This window comes from Acinonyx jubatus, chromosome B1 (assembly GCF_027475565.1).
Source record: "Acinonyx jubatus isolate Ajub_Pintada_27869175 chromosome B1, VMU_Ajub_asm_v1.0, whole genome shotgun sequence".
In the NCBI taxonomy this organism is placed as follows: Eukaryota; Metazoa; Chordata; class Mammalia; order Carnivora; family Felidae; genus Acinonyx; species Acinonyx jubatus.
The window spans coordinates 112,586,125-112,613,789 of record NC_069382.1 but is presented as its reverse complement, the minus strand read 5'-3'; the positions used below and the strand labels follow the sequence as shown (position 1 = coordinate 112,613,789).

The window sequence follows — 27,665 nt, the reverse complement described above, 5'->3', positions numbered from 1 at the left end:
AAAGCCTGCCCATTTCCCTAATTTTAAGTCTATCATCATACCTATATAGACCCATTGGCAGTATAAAAACTTATTATAAAGCTCTGATAAGGACTCTTTTCTTTTTTTTTTTTTTTTATTTTTTTTCAACGTTTTTTATTTATTTTTGGGACAGAGAGAGACAGAGCATGAACGGGGGAGAGGCAGAGAGAGAGGGAGACACAGAATCAGAAACAGGCTCCAGGCTCCGAGCCATCAGCCCAGAGCCTGACGCGGGGCTCGAACTCACGGACCGCGAGATCGTGACCTGGCTGAAGTCGGACGCTGAACCGACTGCGCCACCCAGGCGCCCCAAGGACTCTTTTCATGTTAACTTTTGTTGAGAAAGTATTTCACAAAAATACATGATAATTTATTGGTAAATTATAGATCTTCTTTTCAGTTCTCAGTATTCAGAAAATGTTGTTAGTGCTTCTGAAATAGAATCCCATGATTGATAAGATGCCTTCATTATCTGCAAGCATAGTAGGACTTTTGCCCATTTTAGGTGGGAAGAGTTTTATACAAGCTGAGCTCTAAGATTAGAGGAAAAGGTAAGGTGTTTTGATCTCTGAAAAAACTTTATATGCACGACATATCTTAGCTAAAATGGATCTTATTAACATAAAGTGATATATGATAAATTCAAATGGTAGTTAGTTTATTAGGAACAACTATAGTTAAATGGTAGATAGGGGTAATGGGAAATACTTAATTGGCTCCTTTGTTCTTCCTGTCACAAGAGGGGTGAATTATATATTGAAATTTTCTCTAAGTGTATACAAATTTTTGCAAAATAACGGAGATTTAAAAATGCCTCTGATGTTATCTAGAGGACTTTCCTAAGTATTTATGTATCTCTATTTAAAAAAAAATAATAATAAGGGGCGCCTGGGTGGCTTGATCGGTTAAGCATCCGACTTCAGCTCAGGTCATGATCTCACGGTCCGTGAGTTCAAGCCCCGCGTCGGGCTCTGTGCTGACAGCTCAGAGCCTGGAGCCTGTTTCCCATTCTGTGTCTCCCTCTCTCTCTGCCCCTCCCCTGTTCATGCTCTGTCTCTCTCTGTCTCAAAAATAAATAAATGTTTAAAAAAAATTTTTTTTAATAAAAATAAAATAAAAATAATAAGCTTGAGCCTGGGTGGCTCAGTTGGTTAAGTGTCTGACTTTGGCTCAAGTCACAATCTCGAGGTTCAAGCCCCACATCAGGCTCTCCACTATTAACACAGAGCCCACTTTGGATCCTCTCTCTCTCTCTCTCTGCCCCTCCCTCTCTTCCCCAAAATAAGTAGACATTAAAAAAAATGTTAAAAACTCATAGTTGTCACTTTTCTTTTCCTGACTATATTGTTGACCTCTTAACATAATGGCACCAGAGGTGGTGATGTGCCATTAAGAATACAGGCTCCTGAGGTCAGGGATTCCTGGTTCTAATCTGGGCTCTGTTCTTTCTCCCTGTCTGGCCTTGAGCATCTCACTTTACCTCAATTTCTTTAAAATATTTCCTAGGGTTTTATGAGGATTAATTAGGTAAGTAGCATTTTCTGAGAACTATTTGTGGCTGTTTAATTCTACAACTTGACTTTTTAATGGCTTTATGGTGACAACTGAGTTGTTTTGTTTTTAAGTCTGAAAAGCTTTTATGTCTGTTAAGAAACTTATCAGGTATTTCTTTCCACTGATTTTCCATTCGTTAAAATTGTTTCAAGACCTAGTTTTTCCTAAGACTTTAAGCTGAATGTATAAATTTTCTTTTATTCATAATTCCAATTTGCAGATGTTAAAAACACATTTCCTTCCATCAGTGTTTAACTTCTTTCTTTAATAGATGACCTCTTTTTAAACATTAAAACCCATTTTTAAACTCAGATAAGTTTCCTTAATTTTTAAACTACATTTACACATTTAATATGTCTTGTCTTCTTAACTACTACAAATGCACAACCAGGCTGCCATAGGGATCTAGTAAGCCGTGCATTTCTAAGCCCTGTGACAAGAGCTCATGTCTATACTCAGTCTCCACTACAGGCTGCCATCAGTGAGCCTCAGGTCAGGACTGTTAAGAAGATATGTGCATCATGAGTTTGACAACCATACCTTTTCTGATAGCCTTGAGTATCTGTCACATGGCCCCTTCCCCAGTTTTTAAAAACCATAACCTCTGAGATGAATTACTGAGATTCTCCATCTCCTATTCAGATCTAAGTTTGTCTTTAATTGGGTAACTGCATCCTTCTTATGTAATATATCTATGCTTGTCTCACACTTTATAGTTACTACATCAAAACATAGTATTTTATGATAGTGAGATAACCATAATTCATTTAACCCCCTGTTTTTGGATACTAGATTATTTTCAATTTTCTCATATCAATGACTGTTGAAAACATACATTTAGGGGTTCCAGGGTGGCTTAGTTGGTTAAGCGTCTGACTCTTGATTTCAGCTCAGGTCATGATCTCATCATTTGTGGGATCAACCCCATGTTGGGCTCTGCACTGACAGCATGGAACCTGCTTGGGATGCTCTCCCTCTCTCTCTGCCCCTCCCCTGCTGGAGCATGCACACATACACTCTCTCTAAATAAATAAATAAACTTTAAAAAAATGTAGAAATATTTTGTGTACATTCTTACTTCCTTTGGATAAACTCAAAATAGAATAACTCAGTGTCATTACCCTAGTATTATGTAATATATAACCTAATACCTACCAGTGTGAATCTTGGAATTGTTTTGTCAAATTACACAGACAAATCCTATTGAGATTATTAAGGGGAATAACTAATGTATGAATATGGTCATATCAAACCCTTTATGGAATAGAGGTGACAGAAATAAAACAGAAGCTAATAATGTGTTTTCTTGGGGCACCTGGGTGACTCAGTCGGTTAAGCGTCCAACTCTTGATTTCAGCTCAGGTCATGATTTCACGATTGTGAGATCAAGACCTGCATCGGGCTCTGCACTGGTTGTGGAGCCTGCTTAGGATTCTTTCTCCCCTTCTCCCCTGCTTGTGCTCTCCCCCCACCCCCTAAATAGTAGTAGTAGTAGTAGTAATGTGTTCTTGTAATTTGACAAACATTTAAAAAACATTTAAACAATTTAAAACATTTAAAAAATTTTTTTAATATTCTCTAGGTTAACTTCTGGTATTTTGCAATGTAAGGACTTGGAAAGGTTTCATCTGCCTTGTGCTCTGGCATAGTACCGTAAACAAATGAACCAATGGGATTGCTGTCCATCGAAACTATTGTGGTTTTTGTCACTTTCCCAGATACTTACTTGGTAGCAAAGGATCACCATAGAAATGAATATGTTTGTAGTCATCATCTCAGTGACATTGTGTCACAAAATTGGTTGACACAGGATGAATGTGCTTTGTATATTCAGTCTTCTTAATGAAATCCCAAGGAAAATATCAATCCTGCTACTAATGACGATAAATGGGCTTTGCACACACCAAGTGCTCTTACTCCCAGTAGTGCAAAGCTCTTTATGATTAATTATTTCAGTCATCCTCACAGTTGTCCCATGAGGTGAGTGGCTGAGTGCTTCCTCTTAGAAAAAAATAAATAAATAAAACAGGTAACTAATTGGATTTTCTTCTGTTCTACATTTTGTGTTCTAGAACTGGATAGCTACCTTATAAAGATCGCCAGTGGACGTGGGTTTCAAAATCACAAGCTTCTTTCACATATGAACACCAGGCTAGGAGCAGATGTGGAGTAGTAAACTTGGAGAGAATTTTGATGAGTTTGGCAAGAGACTATGAGTGGATTAGCCTAGATGTGGTGAAAAGAGACAGGCAACGACTGAGTTGGTGTTTTGGCACCTCCATTAGAAGTGGTAATCCAGGCTGTCAAAGTTTGGTTTTGCAAATATTTTAACAAGACATCTCTTTGCTATTTGTACTTACTCTTCCCACAACATTGTGCTAGGGTTCTACAAAGGATCTCTGTCAATCCCAGTTTCCACACAGGGTTGCTGGTCCTTTCTCATCCTGCTCTAATGTTTTAGTGCTTGGGGCTTTTCACAGGGACCATAGAAAGGTGAGATGTCTGCTTCTCAGTGAGACCTCTTAGCCTGTGTCCGTCGTCCAGTGACCATCCGTTTCTCTCCAGGTCACCTTATGCCGTCACTTCCCTGGAAGTGGACAGTGCCTCTCTGTAGACACAGCTTGTCAGGGGAGCAGAGATACAACTAAAACTATGTTTTTATCTAGTGATCACCTTGTCCTTCCTTTTACAGTACACCTTTCTGTCTTCCCCAGTAGTTTTGTTGTCACTTGAGCTCTGTCTCCTCAGACTGCAAGCTCTTTGGATGAATGCTCAGGCCAGGCATGTTTTTTAATAAACTCCTTTTAATTGCCTCTGCGTCGCGCCCTCGGTGCTGAGGTGTTCAGGTGCACAATAAAGGCGTGTGGTTGATCTATTTGCTATCCATACTGTCAACAAATATTGCCTGTACTTATTGACTGTGCCATTTTACCTTTTTTCCCTCTTTCTTTCATTAAGTGAAGGTTTAGCTGTCCTGCTTTGAGTTTTTCCTCCTCCCTGTTTTTTCCTAAAGTTCCCCTGAAAGGGAGCCCTTTAAAATGTGAAGAATTACGCTGCAGTTGTGCAGTGTACTCAGGGTGGGGACTAATTACGAGGTTCGAAAACCTCTTCAGGTGGCTGGGTTCTGCAGCACGACTAAAATACTGCTTTCCTAAATTGAGAACAGCTGGGGCTGTGTTGCTAGCAAGTATAAAAGAGTTGGTGCTGGGGCTCTGCGCTGTGAAGAAGTCTTTGCTCTTTGAAGCCTGCGGAGCCTCCGCCGAAGGCACCCTTTCCTCCTCCGTGTCGCGGTGGTAAGTGCCTGGAGCTGGTCCCCAGGGTGTCAGTTTCTGTTGCGCGGTAGAAATTCTGCCGGCTGCCTCAAAATGTGGTTCCTTACTAATTTAGCATGTCAGCTGGAGGATTTTTATCTTTCTCGAGTAACAAGTGGAATGTGTTCCCTGAATGAAAACATAGCTAAGGCTTTGTGTGTCTTTTCACTGTATTATTTTGAAGGCTGTCCGCGTTCCTGATGTGTGGTGTGCATCTCTAAATATAAAAGGATAAACTGAGGCAATGCCACCTTAAGTACCTTGCATATGTGGTTCTTGAATCTGTTCTGAGAAGTGGTCGTTTAAGAAGACTCCAGGAAATAAAAAATTGAGTCTTTGACAAGTGAAGAGAGTAACGATTATTCAATGCATGTAAGCACCTCATCAGTTTTTTATTCTTCCAGGTTCACAGAAAAGCTACAGTCTTAGGAAAGAATGATGTGGTCTCTGGAGAGGTTCTAACTTATTGTGACTTCATGGTTAGCAACAAGTAATAGTGTCTGATGAAGTATTTGCCAAGTTGGGTCCTGATTTTTATTTAAAGAGATTTTAAAGGGATTTATTAAAATGTTCCCATTAATACTGACATCAGCTCAGAAAGAGACAAGATTTCCAAGATAAGACCACTCAGTATTTTACAAATAAACTCCATCTCAACACCTTTCACCATGTTCTTATGATATATTTATAAAGCAAATGGCTTTGGTATTTGCTTCCTTATTTTGATAATGCTTTTGTTTTGTTTTGGATGGTTAACAATTGGACATGCACCGTTTCTGAACGTAGTTTTGTTTTATTTTTTACAGGTGGGTGAGTAACACCTTTGGGAGAAAGAAAATTGGCTTCCTTTCTTGAAGGTGGTGAGTGTACAGCAGGTAGCTGCATGGAAGGAACAGTAATCAGATGGCCACCTTCTTCACTTTGTGCTAGGAAACAAAATCAGTTAGTTATAAGAGTCCATGTTGATCTCGGAAATAGAGGGATTTGAAAAAGTTAAGTTTGCACAAAGAACAAGAACTTTACCATCTCCTTCTTGAGCTGAAGACTGGGGGACCATGGATATTATAGAGACAGCAAAACTCGAGGAACATATGGAAAATCAAACCAATGATCCCGCAAATACTTACACAAGACCTGCCGAGCCTGTTGAAGAAGAAAACAAAAATGGCAACAGTAAACCTAAGAGCTTATCCAATGGGTTGCGAAAGGGCACCAAAAAGTACCCGGACTATATCCAAATTGCTATGCCCACTGAATCAAGGAACAAATTTCCCCTGGAGTGGTGGAAAACAGGGATCGCCTTTGTGTACGCTCTTTTCAACCTTGTCTTAACAACCGTCATGATCACAGTTGTGCACGAAAGGGTGCCTCCCAAGGAGCTCAGCCCTCCGCTACCAGACAAGTTTTTTGATTACATTGATCGGGTAAAATGGGCATTTTCTGTATCAGAAATAAATGGGATTATATTAGTTGGATTATGGATCACCCAGTGGCTGTTTCTGAGATACAAGTAAGTAGGTCTAATAATTTTGGGGGGACTTGCCGTAAGCTTGTATTTAAGGGAGTAAATATATAATTGAAATTGTCTTCCTCAGTTTTGTCCGATAAATTCATTCCTAGCCAGGCATTTGATGACAAGAAGCCATCCAAAGATCTACCTTATTGAATAAGTAAGCATTTGTTGAGCAACTGTGTATGAAAGGGGCAAATATGAGGACATTACAGATATGCTGTGGTTGGTGATTCAGAGTTGATGAATGTAAGGTGCAGTTCCTGATTTTAAGCAACTTGGTACTGTGGTATCTGAATGATAAATCAAGAGGCTTGGAAAGGAATAACATTCACATCATCATGCTTTTGTTATTTTAGGCTTTTAACAGGTGGGGAATGGAGTAGACTGGGAAGTGTTTTTCTCTTATTACTCATAATGTGATGACTATATTGGTCTATAGTCAATGGCGTTCTTTGAGATTTGCTTCTATTCAGGAGTTCTCAAATTTTACATTTCCTTTTCTTTTGCCTATTGGGAATCCAATCACAAGAGTTTTAGAAATTGAATTTAGATGTGGGTCTATGAAGTTTGGGCTTTAGACTTCTAAAGTAAACACACTGTCCAGTTTCCCCCGTGGCACCACAAAGGAGCTCTTAGTTCACTGGTTTCAGTCTCCTTGTTTTGAAACAGGAGCAATCAGGAAGTAGGAAGCCAGGTACTTTTGCTTTAAAGACACTTAAAAATAGGACATAGCTCTGAAGTGGTTATTTTTGCTTCCCTGTGAAATCTCGCTGCTAGCCCATAAAAACAAGGCCCCTCAATTCCCTTTTTCATTTCATTTATCCTTCGGAGATTTGTTCTCTACTAAGATTCTAGCAATTAAATCACTAAAATATAAGTTTGATCAAAGCATTGTTCATAAACTGAGGCTTTTGAAAATGTAATATATATTTAGTCAATACATACTGTTCAAAAATTCACAAATAGGATTTTCACATTAATACCACAAGATCATTTTTAGAAGAAAAAATTTATGTCATATTGTTCTTTCCATTGGTTGTTGCTTTGAGAATAGAAGAATTCAGTCTCTATTTGCTGAAGAGTTCCCCAAATTCAAGTTTGTAGTTTTGAAAACTTATTCTACAAACCAAAGTCATTCCTAAACATTTTCTTTAATATGTGTAAGTAAAAGATAGCCATCAACTGCCTTTTACTAGAACTTTTTGCTGCCAAAGTTGTTAGTTATGGTATGCTTTATGCCAAAAGCAAACAATACATTTGTTGAACTTTAGTGTTTCTCTTTCTGGTTTCTACAATTGACACTGAAAATAAGAGAGCCTGCATAGGCCAAAGGTGTTTGCTTTCTCCTTTAATTTAGGCCAACATTTTATTTGTATATATGTGAAAAGAGATATTTTCCAGGGTCTGGTAAGTAGCTGGCTTCTATCCAGAGGTACAGTCTCAATTTATTTGAATCTTCATCTAAAGAGTTGTTATGCACTGCCTCTCCATGACCACCTGAGATTTTACCATGTCATAGATGACCACACATTTTAATGATACCCACCATTTTGGTCACAACCCATCATCAGAAATTTGTTGGGGAAATCATACTAATTTTTTTTCACTTTTGAGGTAAAATTGTATCATGTATTTTAGTAACTAGTAGAATAATTTTTGTAACATGTTTTGAACATCCTGGCTGAATGACAAATCCTACTTGCTCTTCTTTGTTAAAGCATCTTCAAACCGGGGGGGGGGGGGGGGAACATTAGCTCTAGTTATTTTTCTAAATAAGGTTGCAGAGTGCACATTTTACCTTCTAAGTTAATTTTCAGTTCTGAGTACAGCTGAACTCAGAATGCTGGAATGAGTATAATTGACTCATAATAATTCCTGCTTATTACTTCACCTTGTCTAACAGCATGAAGCACACAGTTCAACACTTTTTGGGTCTGAGCTAGAAGCAAAGAATGAATTGTTTTTCACTTAACCAAATGGAGAGACCCAGCACTGTTTATCGCCCATTCCTTTTCAGTACTTGAAAAGGCATAGTTAGCATAGCAAACCTTTGAAATAAATGGCCTTGCACTAAATAAATACTTTCATCTAATAGTCTAGGTATTTTTCTTCTCTATATTTTGACCCCAGAAACCCTGGAATATTCTTAAAATAGTTACTGGAAACATGCAACTAAAATTACATTTGTACATAATTCTGTAAGTTAGAAATCCTAACAGTTACCTGAATTAGACCTTGATCCACATCAGATGAAAGTCTTGGAGAAAACTAAAAGTATGCCACATACCTGAAACTGCCTATTTTTCCAGAAGTCTTTGATCAGTATTAGTTTTGAAAGTTTGAGAGCTCTGAAAATGGGGGACCTGGAGTAATACAGTTTATGTGCTAGGGAGGTCACAATTAGCAATTCTAGGGGCTTTATGGACCCCGCCCATCTCTGAACCCCCAGAGCCCAGAGTTTATAGACCCACCCCTAACTGCATAGCAGAAAATGAGTTGTCATCTTCAACTGGACATAAGGACACTCGGAACCCTCAAAGCCCATTCAGATACCCGTGAAGCAGTGGTGCGAGCAGGCAGGGCCTACCCCTGTGGAGGATTCCTGAGGTGTGCTCAGAGTCACCCTCTAGGAACCACTGCCTTGGAGTGAGGACTTAGTGGTCCAGGACAGGGACTAATATCAGTTTCCACCAAAAAATCGAAAGTATAAAAGGACTTGTGGGATATTTATTTATTTATTGCTTTTTTGGATCAAGGTTGAATAAAACAAGGGTAAACTCATCAGTTAAGAGCTTCACTGGTAAATGCCCGTAAATGCACAAGGATACTTCGGACAGTTTCAAAATATAATTCTCTGAAAATTGGGGTGCCTGGGTGGCTCAGTTGGTTGAGCGTCTGACTTCGGCTCGGGTCATGATCTCACAGCTCATGAGTTCAAGCCCCGTGTCAGGCTCTGTGCTGACAGCTCGGAGCCCGGAGCCTGCATCGGATTCTGTGTCTCCCTCTCTGTCTGCCCCTACCCTGCTCATGCTCTGTCTCTCTCTGTCTCTCAAAAGTAAATATTAAAAAAAATTTTTTTTTAATTCTCTAAAAATCTATATAGTCATAGACAAAATAGTTCATGCTCAAGTTGTGAAAATCCTTTTGGATGGTCTCCAAATAAACCTTGCTTATATAACTTAGGTTAAATTAGTTGTCCCATTTCCCTATGTGTCCAATTATATAGTATCACCTTGGCTCATTAGTTAATTCCTCTGTGACTGGCTCGTTTATACCTTGATATGTTCTCAAGAGAAGGTTTTATTAATGCAGTGAGTTGACTGAAAACATAGTTCATTGAATTCTTTGGCACAAAGAGTAACTTTTTTAGGAGAGGTGGTTGTCTAGAACCCTGAGTCAACTTTAACTCCCCCACTCCCCACAGACACTCCTTTTGGGTCCCAACCCACCTAGAATTATCATAATATGTGAACCTCTGTTTCTGAAAGCTACAGTATGGCCTCTCCATGGGATTGCAGGGGTGGGCAGTTCACAAATAAGCCTTTGAGCTGTGAAACTTTGGTCTGTTAATGCCACTCTGTATTATTCTTTATTCTGTTAAACGTTGTTTGATAATGCATTAGGAGCAGAAACAACAAGTAAACTTGTTTTCCCCACCCCTGTTTTTCCTTTAGGTCAATTGTGGGGCGCAGATTCTTTTTTATCATTGGAACTTTATACCTGTATCGCTGTATCACAATGTATGTTACTACTCTCCCTGTGCCTGGAATGCATTTCCAGTGTGCCCCAAAGGTAAGTACCTCTGAATTACCATATAGAGGAGATGAAGAAAACGATTATTGAACACCTGCTCCCTATTGACATGCTCTTTAGACACTTTCATATGTGTTAACTGCAATCTAATATAGTTTTTGTTTCTCTTTAGACTTGGGGGAAGAAATTTAAATATGTTCATAAAATGTGTATCTTTGCACATTAGACTTTCATTTTCTACTAACTAAAAGTTACAGTGTTTAGTTTAGTTTCTACTAACTAAAAGTTTTAGTTAACTAAAAGTTCAACTCTGCTTTTTTGCCCTCTTATTTACCTATTCATTCATTCATTCGTTCATTCGTTCATTCATTCAAGTATTAAGCTCCTGTTCTGCACCAGGCCAGCACTGTAGCAACAGCAATGACCAAAACAAAGTTTTTCTTCTTCTAAAGCTTATATTCTGTTGGGGGATGACAACTGAGAAATAAATGCACACCTTGTCACATAATGATATGTCAGGTTGCTATCAGATGAAAAACAGAAAAGCTGAGTAAGGGTAAGAGTGATGCTGAGGACAGGTACTACTTTATACAGAGATCAGAAAGGCTTCTGTAGTAAGAAAGCATTTGGGCAGGAAACAAGATAAGGAAGTGAGCCATGTGGTTGGGGGGAGCCCTAAGCCAAGGAAATAGCTTAGTCACAGTAGATTTAAAAGGTGTCAGGAGGCTCATGTGGCTGAGTAGAGGTGGAAAGGATGGAGGTGGGACAGGCCTTGGGTCCCCTAGGCCCTTTGTGGCCCACTGAAAATGAACTTCAGTGGTGGTGGCAAGAGGTGAGGAGAAGTCATTCAATTCAAGATGAATTTTGACGGTAAGGCCAACAGGATGTGCTAATAAGTTGGATATGGATGTAGAAGAAAGAAGCTGAGGATGACCCCAAAGTTTTTAGCAGTTGGAAAGCTAGAGGGGCCTTTTGCTGGAATACATTGTGGGAATAAATACTGAAACTGTCTTAAGCAGGGTTTACAGTCTCTCCAGGTAGAGCCACTTCGTGAGAGAGCTGTTAATCATCTTAGACCCCAGTATGTCCTGGTTTACAAAAAAAGAAGCATACAAATCATGTGCTTTCTGGACAAGGGAGTAAAGTCTAACATCATATTTTACTGAACACTAAGCAGATGTCCAAGGTGGAAGGAAAAATAGAGTTCTAAGTCAACAGTCTCCCTCACCAAATATAGGTGTGGTTTGGAGAAGCTATAATTTTCCAAAGCCATCAAAGCAGAAAGTATCTGTAATTAAAACAGTGTACATATTGAATTTAAACATTGGCTGATTTTTAGTGAAACTAATTTAAGGCATGGGAGAAGTTCAGAAATGTAATAAACACTTCTAAGGGGTTATTGCTATGTGTTAAATGAAGAAATGGGCACAGAAAAGAAGGCAAGCCCATCCTAGTAATGGATGAGGTTTGCAGAGATGAGTTGCTATGATTATAGAAAGAAAGTAAATTAAAGATTATCCTCCCTGGAAGAGTTGCAATTTTCAGAAGCCACATCAGTAAACATACCACTGGATCACCAAGCTACAAATACTCCCAATGGAAGCTCTGGTGACATCCTAACTAAATAGCCCCCATGTTCATTTGTCAAGACCTCTTCCTGAAGCATAAGCAGGCTATAGGTGCCTGAGTAATGGTTCAGTAAAACAAACACAAATCATTTTGACTAGAGGTGATAGGGTGTTATGGAACAAGAGTCAGAATTGTGTTCTAAATGTGGTTCAGCCACTGGCTTTGAGTGCTCCTTAGATTTTTGTGGTCACAAGGCTATTAGGTAATCTACCTGCCTCCTCTGTTGCTGACTGTGTAGAATGTCCTTCGTGGCTATGAGCAATGACAGAACCATGTATACTGAAACCACTCTCTGTGAGAGGGTGTCACATCTAGTCCTTGGTGCCGAATAAACTTGTCACTCACAAGATACAATCACCACGAGTGATTTCACAAGATTGGTGAAATATTTGGCTTTCGGTTTTCCAGTTGCCTTCTCCCTTGTCTGTCTTGGGCTTTACTTTAAGTCTTTTGCTTACAATTTGCTTCAACCCAGCAATCCAAGCTTTGGTTTGCAGTCACAAACTGTGTGTTCTGAGAAGTGTGTTTAAATAAATGTTGGCCCAGTTATTAGAACGTGAATGAAATGATTTAGCTTTTCAAACCCATTTTGCCACATACAAGAATGTTGGGCTGGAATGACTATAGTCTGTTCCCTGAGAAAGTTTTCCTCACGCCTTGGCCAAGGATGTCTGGAGGACTTTTCTTCTGAACTGAAGGGACAGTCTGCAAGGTAAGTTTTCTGATTTGGCAGCAACGAAGTTGGGCTGTCTTGTACTTTTTTTTTTTTTTTTTTTTTGTGGGGAGTGGCGTGCAGAGGTGACAGTTCGAGGAACCCTTAGAACACTGAGCCTCTTTCTGCCTTGGCTCTTGTGATTGATGCTTCTCCTCTTAGCTGTCTGCATCTTCAGTTCCATATCCAGTCATGGCATAGAATGGTGTCTGACAAATCAGGAAATTAATAGGAACGAGAGTCATAAGTGGTGAGCGTTGGGGGTCCCAGTGAACCAGAACAAAATTAGAAAAATAAGTCCATTAATCCCAACTCTCACCATTACCTTCCCTGACCTTCCTCAGTTTTCTTTATACCCTCACCCCGCCCTCTTTTTTCCCCTTTCTTGAGCATGAACTGCTATCTAGGATAGCAGTGACAGGATTGAGGAATTAAGAACTGAGAAAAGACAGAGCAAGGAGAGAGAGTGCTTCCTCTGTTCTGTATTCTGTAAAGGCATAATGAATCCAGTGCTATCAGAAATCTCCATTCACCCTGGCTGCTGAAAGGAAGAGGGGAGAAGAGAATGTGTGGCAATAGTTTAGCTCCTAGTTTGCTTATACCTTTGGGGCCCATCTAATCCCAGGTAAAGGGACTGATGGCTTTAAGTGTTTCTGCCCTTAGAAAATTAGAGTGTTGAGTTGGGAACGATGAGCGGATAATATATATATATATATTAGGGTTTTGAAATGAAGAGTCATGTGTCCTTTTAAACTGGAAACACAATGGTTGGGCAGTGTATGTACTTTTTTATTTGATCTCCGTGTTGACAGTTGTTTGTCCCAACCACGTGACAAGAAATTCCTGAAGGACTGTGGTTGATCTGATAAAGCACCCGGCTAGGTTCTGTCTTGCACATGAAGGGCGTATCCACAATTTTATGCAGTTTACAGCACACATTTCCTGAGGTGAACCTGAAATGAGTTCTGTAGTTCTGTCCACAGTACTTCTCCTTCCTCAGATGTGGATCCTTTGCAGCCTTCTAGAGCCTGTCTTTTCAAGGCAAGATCACCTGTTACTTTTTTTTTTTTTTTTGTAATGTCTGTTTATTTTGAGAGAGAGTGAGCGAGCATGAGCGGGGAAAGAGCAGAGAGGGGCAGAGAGAGAATCCCAAGTAGGCTCTGCGCTGTCAGCCAGAGCCCAATGCAGGACTCATACTCATGAACCGTGAGATCATGACCTGAGCATCGGGAGTTGGATGCTTAACCCAGGAACCCCTGGACTATCAAGTCTTGATAAAATATCTATGTTGTGTTTTTGCCAGCTGGGCTTGCCCTAAACAAACTTTTGAAGAAGGTTTTTTCTCACTTTACCCTCTAATCATGGTTTATGTCATTTTGTGTTACAGAGCTTTATTCTCAACTATTAACCAATCATGGTGTGTTTGCCTTTTTACATAGGTCATCTGGATACCAGAAAGCTTTCCAGATCCGTATGAATTGTTTTTTTATCAGGAAATGTTTAGGCTCCCCAGTAGTGATGTTTTGGGCAAAGAATCATGCCCTGATTCCTACTCTACTGGATAAGATGGTTTTCTACTTGCTCTAGAGGCTAATTGAATTTCTCTCCTCCCAGACTCTCCTCCCATCCATTTGTACACACTCTACCCTCCTTCACCCCATGCATCCACTTGGGCAGGGTACTACCTGTCTTCACGACCAGTTTAACCACCATCAAGGCTGGACTGGCCATGGTTCAGGGATCATTGAGTATAAAAGACAGCATGGCATACAACTGTCCCCCTAGGTGCCAAATGAATAGTCATTAGTGGTCTTTCTATATTTCTCCTCTCCTGTGTACTATTACTGAATATATTTCTGAATATCATTCTTTGATTTTCTAAGCCTCTTCAACTGATGCTAGGCTGATCTGAAACCCTGGACCCCCAAGCACTTCAGTTTTCCAATTTTTCATGCCTGCTATTCTGACCAGCTCAGTCCACTGCTCCTTCCCATATGCTAAAATTTTTATGGGATATAAGCTTTTGACTATTGGGTCAAACTCCTATCCTGGCCCATCATTGTTTCCCGTGTCATCATGGTGGCTTCTAGGGGCTTCTGCACCATTGTTCTATGGACTCTCTTCTGACCCTCTGCAGTAACACACAGATTATTTCTTTGGAGGATGGTTTTCCTAATCAAAGCTACTCATTTTTAAAGCTCCCAATACATCTCTAATCCATCATTTTCAAACCTGTTTAAATTATTTAATGTGTTGCAGCTCCCCGTTTTAACTGTGAAATGTTTTGATCAGATATTAATACAGCTATTTGTACACTTTCGGCTGCCCACTTAACACAAGGTCTGAATACACTTTAGAATATTAGTAATGTGGTATTCAGCTGAATCAAATATTAACCATCCAAAACCCTGACTTCCCCCTAAAAAGAGGAAAGAAAGTAGCTTTGATTTTTTTTCAGTGCATAGCTGTGGTGAAGTCATTGGTTATTAATATTTTTAAAAGCTTTGCCCAAGGACACACTACCACCAAAACATATTATTAGTAACATATTGAATAATTTAAAGCATGTCACTAAAACTCGCCAATAAATGAATAAAACCTAGTTTGAGGAGCTACCCTCTTGGATTCTTTTTGAGTTTTTAAGTTAAAAAGAAAAAAGCACAGCCTGGTGAATTTTTTTTAGCTGTTTTGTTTTGACCTTTCTAAATATCTTATAAATTAGGCTGAAATGTGATTTTTATCGGCTTGTAAAGTTTCTTCCTTATCTTCTTGTGTCATTCAGCTCAACGGAGATTCTCAGGCAAAAGTACAACGGATTCTACGGTTGATTTCTGGTGGTGGATTGTCCATAACTGGATCCCATATCTTGTGTGGAGACTTCCTCTTCAGTGGTCACACTGTTGTGCTGACACTTACTTATTTGTTCATCAAAGAATGTGAGTACTAACTCATTCCCACTCTATTGACCGCTGTAGTGGGAGGGATCCCTGGGCCCTGAAACTTATGGGAACTCTTACCCTTTGGGCTTGATATCTATGGAAGGTACAGGTGTGTGAGTGTGTGAGAGTGTGTGTGTCTGAGTGTATTTAATTCATTCCAACTAGGCCTATGTGATTTGAACATGGGAGACTTAAAACTTGGCCCTGGATTCTCTAACATTTAATCTGGCTCCAGAATGTCTCAGTCCCTCATTAGAACCTCTCAAGGTATGAAAAGCTATTTTAGTGTTGGCAAATAGGTGTTAAGTTTATTACAAACAAAATCAGTGCACTGGAAAGCTGAATGTAAATGACTTATGAGTGTGTAATTTCCATTGTATGAAACTTCCATTCCATCATTCCAAATAATTTGATGTTTTCCCCTTTTTTTAGATGTTTTCTTGTCCCATTTCAGTGTCACCATTTTCCAGCTGACTTCTGTGCTTTAATAGGCATCTTCAAAAAATATTTTGCCAATATTGATCATTTCTTCATACAAAACATGGAGGCAAGAATGTGAAGTATCTTTCCATATTTATACACTTAATTGCCGTTATACAAAATCGTTATGGAGCCCAGCAGCTTTCATGGCTGGCATGGTGCGTCCTTCATCATGGGAGCTGTGTTTGAGGTTAGCTGCCCAGCAGATCCCATTGTTGTAGATTTCTGAGTTTCAATTTATGTAGACCCATCACCTCAAAATCCTTTCAAAGTAAGTGATACCTTTTCCTTCGTTTTTGCAAAGCTGGTCAGGTTAACCTTCACCTTTAGTTCCAGAATACTCCATATTGTTTCTTAGAACTTTATCTCCACTTTCTTCACTTCCTCAGCACTGTAAAGAGGCCTTTTGGCAAAGACCAACAGAAGGTCGCCTGCCCTTCTGTTGTCCTGCTTCTTCTACCCTCTCTTGGCCTGTCATTAATCCAAACAGGTTTAGCCTTACTTCATGGCAGTATGGACATCACAGTTTATCTGTCAGTGGCACATAAGTGAGTTCTTGTCCCCATAGGCCACCTGGGGTCTCAGGTTTCAGTTCCTCTTTGAGGGCTTTAGGACAAAGATTTGAGATTATTTGCAGTAGAGGAAGTTTTGTTTTTTTGTTTTTTTGTTTTTTTTGGTAAGAATTGTGTAGTTTGAGGTGTTTCCTTTGTAAGTGCTACACACACACACTTAGAGTGGGGAGAGTAGCATGTTAAGTGCACAGGCTTCATTATTCCTGACATAAGGTGGAGGCCGTTCTGAACCTTTCCCCTTATTTCTGTCCTCACATTTCTACCAGAGGTGGTAATGGGGAGAACCTGAGTCTGTTTCTGCACCAATATCGGGGTTGTCTCTTCCTTCAATGTCAGTTATTTCTCATATGTAGTTATTGGTTCTGATGAGCCAGTAGAGAGATCTGTGTTGTTGATGACTCTAACTCTAACTTTTGCTGGGAAGAGTTCCACCAGTGTGTAAGATCAATTATTTTCTAGTCCAGAGGTGGACTCGTGCTATAGGAGTTTCTCTCTAATCTGAGAATCATAGGAAACTTAGAGAAGAAGATGAGGGTGAGGCGGGGAGGAGCTGCATGTTGGAACGAAGCCATGGTGAGTTGCAAGTAATGACAAGAAACACCCCAGGAAACTGAAGGTCAATTTTAGAAAATAACTGAAGACCAAGTGATGCTAACAATAATAGCAAATAGACATAATACTCTGTGCCAGGCACTATTCTAAGTCCTTGATGGAAAATAACTCATTTAATCCTGCAGCCACCCCATGAGAGCAGCACTGTTTTCCCCTTTTTCAGAGAGGACACTTAGAGTGACTTCCCACAGTCCATAGTTGGTAATTGGAGGATGGAGTATTCAACCTCAAGCAGGCTGACTCTAGAGGTTATGCTATTAATTTCTTGGGTCTCTTTAGAATATTTGGGAGCCCAACTTGTCTGATCTTATAAAATTGCTAAGGAACAGTCCAGGTATATTGCGCACTATTGTTCTTTCTTTTACTTCAGGACAATAGCAAGGCAACTTGTGATTATTTTTATGCTCTGATAAAGGCTATGCAGTCAGTATGTAGAGATATTTTCTTCCCAAAACGTGATTTTGGCTTGAGGTTTCAAAAACTGTGTGAGTTAACATACAGCAGTGAAAGAATTACATCCTGATGTTTCTAATTTTTGGTGAGGAATGAAATGGCAAATCTGTAATGCTAAGTACAAACCCAACTCTAGCATCAGTTCTGTACATGGACAGAGCATTCCACGTTTGTTCCCGTTTCCTATGCAATTAGGAAAAACAGTCACCTTCTAAGTGATGCCCTGTGTTCTGGTTCAGAGTAAGCAGTGGTCCCAAATGGTTTCTTTGAGCCGTCTGCTTCTAGAATCAGATGCATCATTCATATATTTTTTTGTTTTCCTGCCTTTTTATCTGTTTGGTCTCTTTCCTTGTTTGCCTGGTTGTCATGAATAGATTTTAATTTAGTCAAGAGACCAGATAAAAACATGGGACCAGGACCATTTTGTGGGCTTTACACAGAGGGGAGTCTTACACAGTTGTGCAAATATTTCACTGAGGCCTAGGTTCCTTAGAAAACTGGCCTGAAGAAATCAGCCTAGCCTTTAGTACCAAGTGCCTTGCTGGTAGAGAGGGAAAAACTCCCTCCCTCCCTCCCTCCCTCCCTCCCTTCCTTCCTTCCTTCCTTCCTTCCTTCCTTCCTTCCTTCCTTCCCTCCCCCTCCCTCCCGTCTTTCCTTCCTTCCTTCCTTCCTACCATGCTACCACACAAAGTCCATTGTCTGTATGATTCAATGTCTGTAGGGCTTGGGTCCCACACAGGCAGTGGGGTGAATTAATATTTGTGTCATCCTCTTTCAGCCTGATGTTATTAATCCCTATGGTAGAATGGGAAAGCAGAAAAGTTACCATTTTCCCATTTCTGTTTCAAAATTTATATTAAATCTTTTCTTTGGCTCAGCCAGCCAGTGTTCTTAGTTAGTGAGCAGTGGTCCCAATGTGGTAGCATAATTGGGAATACATTTTTATGGAAGAGCAGTGTTAGTATTTCCAGACATTCTTAAAACTTCATTTTCAATTCCACAAGTACTAAATGACCACTCGGCCCATCTCTTTACTCCTTTTATACTTCAGCTTTGCTTCTTGTGGATAAACAAATACAAAATTGTTCTGGTTTGCCCAAACATTTTTAACTTCTAAGGTAATAAGTACCAGATGACCTTATAAGCAAAGGGAACTGAGCTGCTGTGAAGCTTCAGAGAAGGGTGGAGTCTGTGGTTCTGCAGAACGCATATTTCGTGAAATCTCCAGATTTCTAAGAGTTGGTTCAATTTTGAGTACTCTCCACCTAATGGAACAGTTATGGGGCCTGGATGTGGCCACCAGGCTGTAAAGGGTAAGGCTTCTTCCAGCTTTAAAATTCTAGGAGTCTATCCATTGTCTGCTAGAAGTCTGTGCCAGGATGAACCAACTGAGAAGCGATAAGGCGTGCATGCAAAAATTAAACAGCAGACTTCCAAATGCAAACAGGTTTGGGGCACCTGGGTGGCGCAGTCGGTTAAGCGTCCGACTTCAGCCAGGTCACGATCTCGCGGTCCGTGAGTTCGAGCCCCGCGTCAGGCTCTGGGCTGATGGCTCGGAGCCTGGAGCCTGTTTCCGATTCTGTGTCTCCCTGTCTCTCTGCCCCTCCCCCATTCATGCTCTGTCTCTCTCTGTCCCAAAAATAAATTTAAAAAAACGTGGAAAAAAAATTAAAAAAAAAAAACAAAAAACAAATGCAAACAGGTTTATAAACTTCCTGTTATACTTGAAACCAAAAGAGCAACAGCTATTTCACCAAAAAATATTCTTCATTTGAATGATACCTGATTTTGTATTTATTTCATCTGGATTTCTGGAAATGGATTCTCTTGGCATTCTACCATTGTGCTGTACTTAGAAATAAATGTCACTATGAATGTAAACACAGTTAAATATGAAATAAATTTTTTAGATTATTAACTTTGTGAGTTAATAAGGCTTTAAAATAGAAAAAAAAAAAGGCACAGCTATTAAAGAAAAAGAAAAAAGGGAAAGTTATTAGAGATGAACCAGAGGTTGCTGCCTGTGTCCTCATCACTTGTGTGCACAGGCTGTGGGGTGTATGATCGCATTTCACCTGATGAGTGCTCTGGTTCTCTCCTCTAGCTAATCAATATAATGACCTTTTTATTGGACTCACTAGGAGAAGGTTAAAATCCACAAGTGAATGAGCCAGAACCCTAAGCTTTACATCAGGAGTGTTTCTTAGTCACGATTAGCAATAACAGTATGAAACTGCTGAGAAGCAAAATACTGTTGGCCACAATGCCATTTTTCTCCCCCTGGAGAAATCAAAATATGTTTCTGTAAAACCTGAAATTACTCCTGCTTTCTTACTTTTGCCTACATTTTCATTGACAACTACCCTTTCTTTTGACCCCTACTGCTTTTCTTTCCAGTGGGATCTCTTCTGTGAGCCAATATGAGCCAATTCCAACCAACCTGATAAACGATTCTGTTCTCTTCCTTATTGAACAACTTAGCAGCGGACAAGGCCTAGAATACCTAGGGAGTGACTGTTCCCCGATGAATGACTATGAGAGCTGCCCCCGGTGGTCCCCTCCTTCTCTCTTTGTACCTGAGCAAATCCCAAACTGTTCACAGTGACTCATTTTGGGTTAATCGGTTTTCTTCTTCCAGTGACTTCCTGACCTTAGATTATTCTACTTAAGGTCATTAACATAGACTGTAATCATTAAATTCATCTCTGGGAATCTTACTAACTCTATACTTTTCCTCCCGTCTAGATTCGCCTCGTCACTTCTGGTGGTATCATTTAATCTGCTGGCTGCTGAGTGCCGCCGGGATCATCTGCATTCTTGTAGCACATGAACACTACACTGTCGACGTGATCATTGCTTATTATATTACAACACGGCTGTTTTGGTGGTACCATTCAATGGCCAATGAAAAGGTGAGAGCAGTGAAATTATCCTGGGATGATTCTCTTTTCTTTAAATGCAGTGGCCCCCTTTTCATGCAGCGGGGGTTCAGGTGGCTTAGTGGGAATAGCCGCTGTCGCCACCCACTTGTGGGGTCTGGGTCAGTTCACTGAAACGTATACCCATTACTGCTTCTTAAATGGTGTCACCAATATAAATGACATTTAAGGATAAAAGTGCTGTATAATTATAGAGCATGGTGTTTTACTAATTCAACTAGTCAATACCAGAATTGAAGAACTATAAATGCTAAATTAAAATGCAGGAACCTTCTTCTGTAGAAGCGTCATGGGGCAGCCAGGTAAGACATGCTCCCTGCCTTCAAAGAACTGAAATTTTGAGGCAAAGACAGAACCTATTTTAAAAAGGCAAAATAAGCAGTCCATGAATTCCTAGATTTGGTCCGTCTTTCGGTGATACTGTGCTCTCTGGCTTCCCTTCTCGTCCCTTCCTTATTTGTTGCTGGTGCCTTCCATTCCCAGATGACCTTTGCTTCTTCTCCTGTTCATGTCGAAGAGCTAGCTCAAATGCCACGTCTTCTGGGAAGCCTTCCTAACTCCTGCTCTCTTCCTGTCATCCCAAGATGGGAAGACTCCTCCCCTTCTATGTGTTTTCCTAGTCTAGGTGTGTGTGCTTGGTGTAGGAGAGTGAGTCTGCAGGGGCGCCTGGGTGGCTCGGTTGGTTGAGCATCCGACTTCAGCTCAGGTCATGATCTCACGGTCTGTGGGTTTGCGCCCCATGTTGGGGTCTGTGCTGACAGCTCAGAGCCTGGAGCCTGCTTCGGATTCTGTGTCTCCCTTTCTCTGCCCCCCCCCCCCTTGCTCTCACTCTGTCTCTCTCAAAAATAAAACATTTTTAAAAATTTTAAAAAAGGAAAGAGCATGCATCTGTGTAGTCTAACTGACCTTTGGATAGTCTTGCCATATTGTCCAATGCATGTAATTTGTAAGCAGTTGAAATATGCCATTCCCAAAGGGTCTAAATCAATTCTCGTTTAGTGGTGTCCACTGATAGATGCCTCTTTTGGGGTTATTTTGTCTCTAGTTCTACTTCCCATTTTATGAACTTTAATTTCCCCCTTCCTTATACTTCCGTCTAAATGTCTACTGACAGCACCCCACCAAAACCTTCACCTTTCCTCTTAAATGTGTTCCACCCTGCGAGCTTGCCCTGCACTCTTCCATCTTCCTCCAGCCTACATCCACCTGCTCACACATCTTTACAACTCTTCCTCCTGGCCCACTCTCACATCCGTTCCTGAATCTGCACTCTTACTGGGACTGCAGGCAGAAGAATTTGCATGAGCTGGAGCAAGGGGGGAAGAGGGCTGGGACCAGAAACATGTCAGAATCAGGGAAAAGGCGCAAAGACAATTACTGCCTTGTGATCCTGATTCTGCTGCTTTCTCTGTTATGGTACAATGAATGACAATTTAATTAAGAAAAAAAAAAATGGGATGCAAATCATGAAAAATAGGTCTCATTTTCCTTTTTTTTTTACCTTTTTACAGAACTTGAAGGTCTCTTCACAGACTAATTTCTTGTCTCGAGCATGGTGGTTCCCCATCTTTTATTTTTTCGAGAAAAACGTACAAGGCTCAATTCCTTGCTGCTTCTCCTGGCCACTCTCCTGGCCCCCTGGCTGCTTTAAATCCTCATGCAAAAAGTATTCACGGGTTCAGAAAATCGGTGAAGATAATGAGAAATCTACCTGAGGAGTAAAACAAAGGCATCAGCTCTTACACCAAAAGAGTTAACGCTGTAACCAAAGGTATAGTTTTGGGTTTTTATTTTAGAAGAACTGACTGGTAAAGGAAGAAGTGGACCAAATTTTGTGTAAATGATTAGAAAGATGAACGAAGTATTACCCTTTGACTGCTTTTCTGATTCATCCTGAGAAAGGTATATTCTCCTGCAGCCCTTCATTCATTGGTGACAAGCCCCCCCACTGGGATTTTACTAATGAGCTTCTTAAAGAGGTGCCAAAGAACATACTATTCCTATCCTTATTCTTTCTCCACTAAAGCCCTCTACAGAATTTTTCAGGATTTTTTTTTTCTCCAAGGTCAGAAGAATTTGTTAATGTTTTAAATAAACTATCTGGATATATACAGCTACTGTGTAAATAGAATTACCCAATGTTGAGAGTGGTTTTAGTATTAGGCTTATTAATGAGGGGGAGATCCATGGTTAGGAGTAAACTGGAGGTGAACTTTGTTTCCACTTTGTCATGGGGAAGGTCAGGGTCAGGTCTGGGAATGTGCACTGCTGCTACCACCCCATGCACTATGTATCACTTTTACTTTTTTTAACTGATACTTATACATACACGCAAACACACGCACGTGCACGTGTGTGTGTGTGTGTGTGTGTGTGTATAGATATATATAGATATATATATAGATATATATATATAGGAAAGGTGATCTAAGTAAATATGGAAGTATTTGACACATCTCACAGATTTTACGTGTGTGTAAATATTTCCCCTTAGAATCTCTATGGCAGATATACAGGACGCCTGGAGCTGTTTCTGCTAAACAGGTGGTCCTTGAGTACACATGTATGTGCTATCTGCCGGGTAGATACGCATCTGGTATCCCTAGGGCAGTCAGCTGCTCCAGCACAGGCTAGAAACACATAGGTGTGTGAGCGGATGGTCATGCCACTTGGGGAACAAGGCTGCATTTCTGTCCTGTCCTACCCTGTGGGAGATCTGTTTTAGAGCTGCTGGTTGGAACTCAAAAATGCAGTTGGCCACATTTCACTGCAGACGATTTCTTCCTAGTTACATTGTACTTTGTGGAAAAACCAAGGAGGAGTCCAAAAGTGTAATGTATCCTTGCCTTTTAGCAAGAGACTCAGCTTCTTATAAACTGGTCCTAAGGACATATGCCACAATTGAGTAATTTTACTTTGATCCTGAACTTACACCACGGTGCTGCACTATAACCTACTGTTGAGATCGGCCTGTTAGACAGTTACAGCTACTCAGTAAAAGGGGGATCATCGTTTCTAAAGTTCTTTGAGGTGGTGCAAAAAGAAGATGGATTTTTAAAAATCGGATCAGATCAATGCTGTCCGAGTTAATCTCTTAAAACTTCTAGTAAGTTTAAAAAAAAGATTTATGGTTACAAAATCATCAACACTAGGTCAGAAGACAGAGAGGCCAATGACGCCAGTGAGCGAGCAGTTACATGTATATCGAACGTGAAAATTTCCCTCCACTTAAGAATGAGAAATATCCCGAAATTTATCATTATAAACTGGTTTGCCTTGATTTGATACACAAAATTGACCTTCAGATTGCTTGAGAGAAGCACAGCACAAATTTTTCAGAAGAGTCCTTATTTTTGGTGCTAAAATTCTGTTTGTGTATTCAGTATGGCTCTTTCTCAATGTAACAGAAGAATCACTAAAGGAAAGGTAGTCGAATTCAAAGGGAGGAAGAAAGACATTCTTCATCCGATCATTTAAAACAAGAATTGAAATCCTAAATATCCTTGACAGGCTTTGAAATGCAAGGAGTTTTCAGGTATTTGTTATTAAATGAATCGATAAGAAATATATCTGTAGCTTCCCCGATGTGCTTAGCCATAATTCTGTATAACTTTCTCTTATTAAATATTGACACTTGTGATATATAAGGGGCTGTGCTTGAAAACACAGAGTTTAAATTCCTGCTCCCTGATTATGAGCAAAAGCATGTGACACTGAAGCCTGGGTTTTATGCTCCTTACATTGGAATAGTCCTTGAGCATCTGATTCATAACCTGATATACCTGAGAGCCTTATTTAACAGTGTGTTGGAAAACCTAATTTTCTGCAAATTAAAAAGGGAAAAGTATTTAAGATTTAAAAATCACGGTGTGTGGATTGCCAGAGACCCTTGAAACAGTAAAGCTTGCATTTTAGTCAAGTAATACAGTTTTAAAAAAACACATCACCTTTTAAAGAACTTTAAAAACCTCTCTGACCTCACATGTGGACACTGTTGCTCACATGTTCTTTACGTGTATGTCTCATAGATGTCTAGTAGACACTAAGCATGAGGTTTGAAAATAAGGAGGGCAAATAACCAAAGTTTCAAGATGAGAAAAGAAAAGCAGTGAAACTCCATTACATGTAGGAAAGCAAACTTGAGGCTTAACCTAACATGCCACTTAGAAAACTTAAACAATTATGATCCTGCTTTTGAAACAATAAATTTTGGGAGCTCCTTTTCCTTGCTAATTATAGTACAAGATCTTATCCATTATCTTTGTTTTTGTAAACCAGTGCTCCTGTTTGAAGCTTTCCTTGTAATTTGGTCCTTCTGCACAATATCTATAATATATCATTCCTGTAAATTACTCCATATTTTTTCTAAATTCTTTCAAGTGGAAATGGATTCCTCTCAGGTTCGATTTTTTTTTTTTTTTTTTTTTTTTTTTTTTAGCTCCTCCACAGCTCTGAAAATAAAGCATTGTTCCCAGCTCCACCCAAACTAATTTCAAATTTGTTATTTAATTTTACTGGCATCTTAGGAAACAAGCTTTGCTGAGGAAAGAAGGCTATTTTGAGTGAGCCCAAGCCCCTGGTCTGGTGGAATGATGACATTGTGTAAGGTTCTTTACTGTATACCAGTGCCCCCTTGTGGAAATATGTTATATGACTTGGAACACAAACTTGCCACTTTTTAAAAGTAGATTTTCATGTTTTTAAAAGGCATTTGGTTGGTTGGTTGGTTGGTTTTTTGTTTTGTTTTATTTTTTGCCAATAATCTGAAAACATCATGCAAAAGGAACTTCAAGGTATGTTAAACCTTTCCCCAAGGGAAAATGTGCTTAGATCGCAGAGAGTTGCAGTTCTAATCTTTCATCCATTTGATCAAAGAAAATTTGAACACCATTTTACCTCTCATTGTCACAATCATTAATGTCTCCCTTTATAACTACCTATATACCTTGTTTACTTTGAAACACCAGGTTGGCTTTCTTATTTTTTATTATTATTTTTTACATGCTAGAGCTCATGCAGTTTCTGTTTTAATTAAAAAGTTCACATCTTGTTTCTTTAATATTTTGAACATTTCTTTTTAATTATTTGTTGTTTTTTGTTTTACACTGTAAAACCGATTAAAAATTTAAGCTGGTCTTAACACACTTACTTCTGTAGGAAGTGTGAGAAGGAATTTCTTAATAAATGAGTTTACAAGTTTTAAATGAGCATATGATAAGTAATATGCCATGTGTTGAAGGCTTTTCTATTTGTATGTATAAAGATTTCTGGTATTTTTTTTAATGTCATTGTGTTGCAATAATTTAACTCCTTTGACTTATTTGCTAAAAATATTTCTTCTATTAAGAAGTGCTCTTGACTTCAGTACCTAAACACTGAAAATCATGTCAAAGGTACCCAAAGATAAGTTTTTATACCGATATACACCTTATAAGTTCTCATTTATTTTATTACTCATTAACTATACTGTGTTCTAAATGAATCATGAGTGAGAATAGCTCTTTATTATGGAATTATTTAAAACTGTCCTTTAAAAGAAAAAGAAGAAACTGTAAACATAAGCTAATCTAGTTGCCAAGTTGGAATTCATTATTTAATTTACCTCCTATGCAATGATTAATGCTGCAAAATGTGTGGTTATGTTACAGTATATTCACAAAAGATATATTATTACAAGATTTGAGAGGTAGCCAATTGCATTCTTTCGGAAATTTACTGTACTGTTTCAATGTGTTAAGTGCCTTGTTGTAAAGTAAAATTTTAAGTCTAGAATTCATTATTTTCCTGACATATTTTTCATTACGATATATACTGTATGCTATTGTAATAGTTTTATTAAATGCTTATATTTTAATCAAACATGTAAATTTCAGAAGCTCTTTTCTCCTACCCACCAGTACCTTAATCATTGGTCTATCATTTGGGATTTGCATTCAAGTTTTGGTTTTTTTTGTTTTTTTAAGAGGAAATTATCTTCGTTTAGAAATGTTTTCCATGCTTGTGCTTTTGTGTCTGTAAAAGACATTTCAGAAGGAAATTAGGAGTGGAACTATAGTTTATACTTCTAAAAATGCCATTTTACATTTACATTTTAAGTGCCTAATTGTTAGTTAAAACTAATTTATGTTTCTATTTTAAAGAGGATATGTGTACTTGGTTTCTAATCTCCTTGGCTTTGCTTTAAAAAAAAATAGCAAAGAAAAAAAAAAAGCAAGAGCCTACACTTTGTATTTACCCAATAAACCACAGTGACATCAACAGTCTTTTGAAAATTAGTATTACTGTTTCTTTTGGTTTAAAAAAAAATTATTTTCTGTAAAGATTTTAAATTTTTGTTTGGTTTTAAGTGATTATTAAAACCACAAGAGGATTATTTTCTTCAAGCACTATTATTAAAATAAGGTGATAACCTTCAATTAATAGAACTGTAAGTAAACTGGAATGTGTTATTTTTTCCCCTGCCCTTGGATTTAAGGTGAAAAATAATTCCGACCAATATAAGGTCATTTATGGGAAGTAAAAAAATCAGCTACACACTCCATGATTCTGATTTACATTGTTCACAAAGGGACAGAATCATTAATTCGTCAAAGAAAACAGTCCTTTCTGTCACTCAGTCCTGAAAGAAATGTCATCCTCATGCTTTCACTAATGGGACACTGAGGTGATGTCCTCTAGCAGACTTCAACAGTCACTGCTACCGTTGATTCCATAAGTTGGTTTTGGACCCCCTGATGAAAGATAAAGGCATGACGCCCCAGAACAGATTTAGTAAAAGCAGTTGAGTGGGGCAAGGGGAGTAAGATAATATGGTTCAAAGGTTAAGTTGTCAGATGTAGTTCAGGTTTTTTCTTTAAATTTTCCAGACACAATAGAGTACAGATCGGAATAGTCTTTCTGCCACGTGCACCCAAGCCTTGGATGGAAAGCTTATTTCACTGATGATGCCATCCTCCTCCGTGAAACACCGTGGTCTGCTGGTTGCACTGGGCATATGTTCTAAGACTACCCTCATCTAGAATGCATTACACAAGGAATTGATGTGATACTCGGTAGGCCTTGACATCCAACATTTCCTTTTCTTCTAATAGATAAGATTATCAGAAGCAGGATACTGCATTACTCACTAATGTAAGTTAGAATAGGAATGGATTACGGACAACTCTGTGTCTGTGTA

The 27,665-nt window shown here is 39.2% G+C and overlaps 1 protein-coding gene across 6 annotated transcripts in view; it reads left to right on the top strand.

The window, feature by feature from the left end:
• The window catches only part of SGMS2 (sphingomyelin synthase 2), an 84,974-nt gene extending 58,226 nt beyond the window's left edge, over positions 1-26,748 (top strand). For 2 of the 6 annotated variants that reach the window (XM_027062008.2, XM_027062007.2), the window contains exons 2-7: positions 5,071-5,258; positions 5,693-6,396; positions 10,074-10,191; positions 15,276-15,429; positions 20,295-20,461; positions 22,000-26,748. In XM_027062008.2, coding sequence (XP_026917809.1) covers positions 5,942-6,396; positions 10,074-10,191; positions 15,276-15,429; positions 20,295-20,461; positions 22,000-22,203 — 1,098 coding nt within the window. In that variant the 5' untranslated portion in view covers positions 5,071-5,258; positions 5,693-5,941 and the 3' untranslated portion in view covers positions 22,204-26,748. Of the gene's footprint in view, positions 1-3,179; positions 4,869-5,070; positions 5,259-5,302; positions 5,592-5,692; positions 6,397-10,073; positions 10,192-15,275; positions 15,430-20,294; positions 20,462-21,999 lie in introns of those variants that run through there. The other 4 variants (XM_027062006.2, XM_027062005.2, XM_027062011.2 and 1 more) reach the window with 3 other exon arrangements.
• Positions 26,749-27,665: the final 917 nt, after the last annotated feature.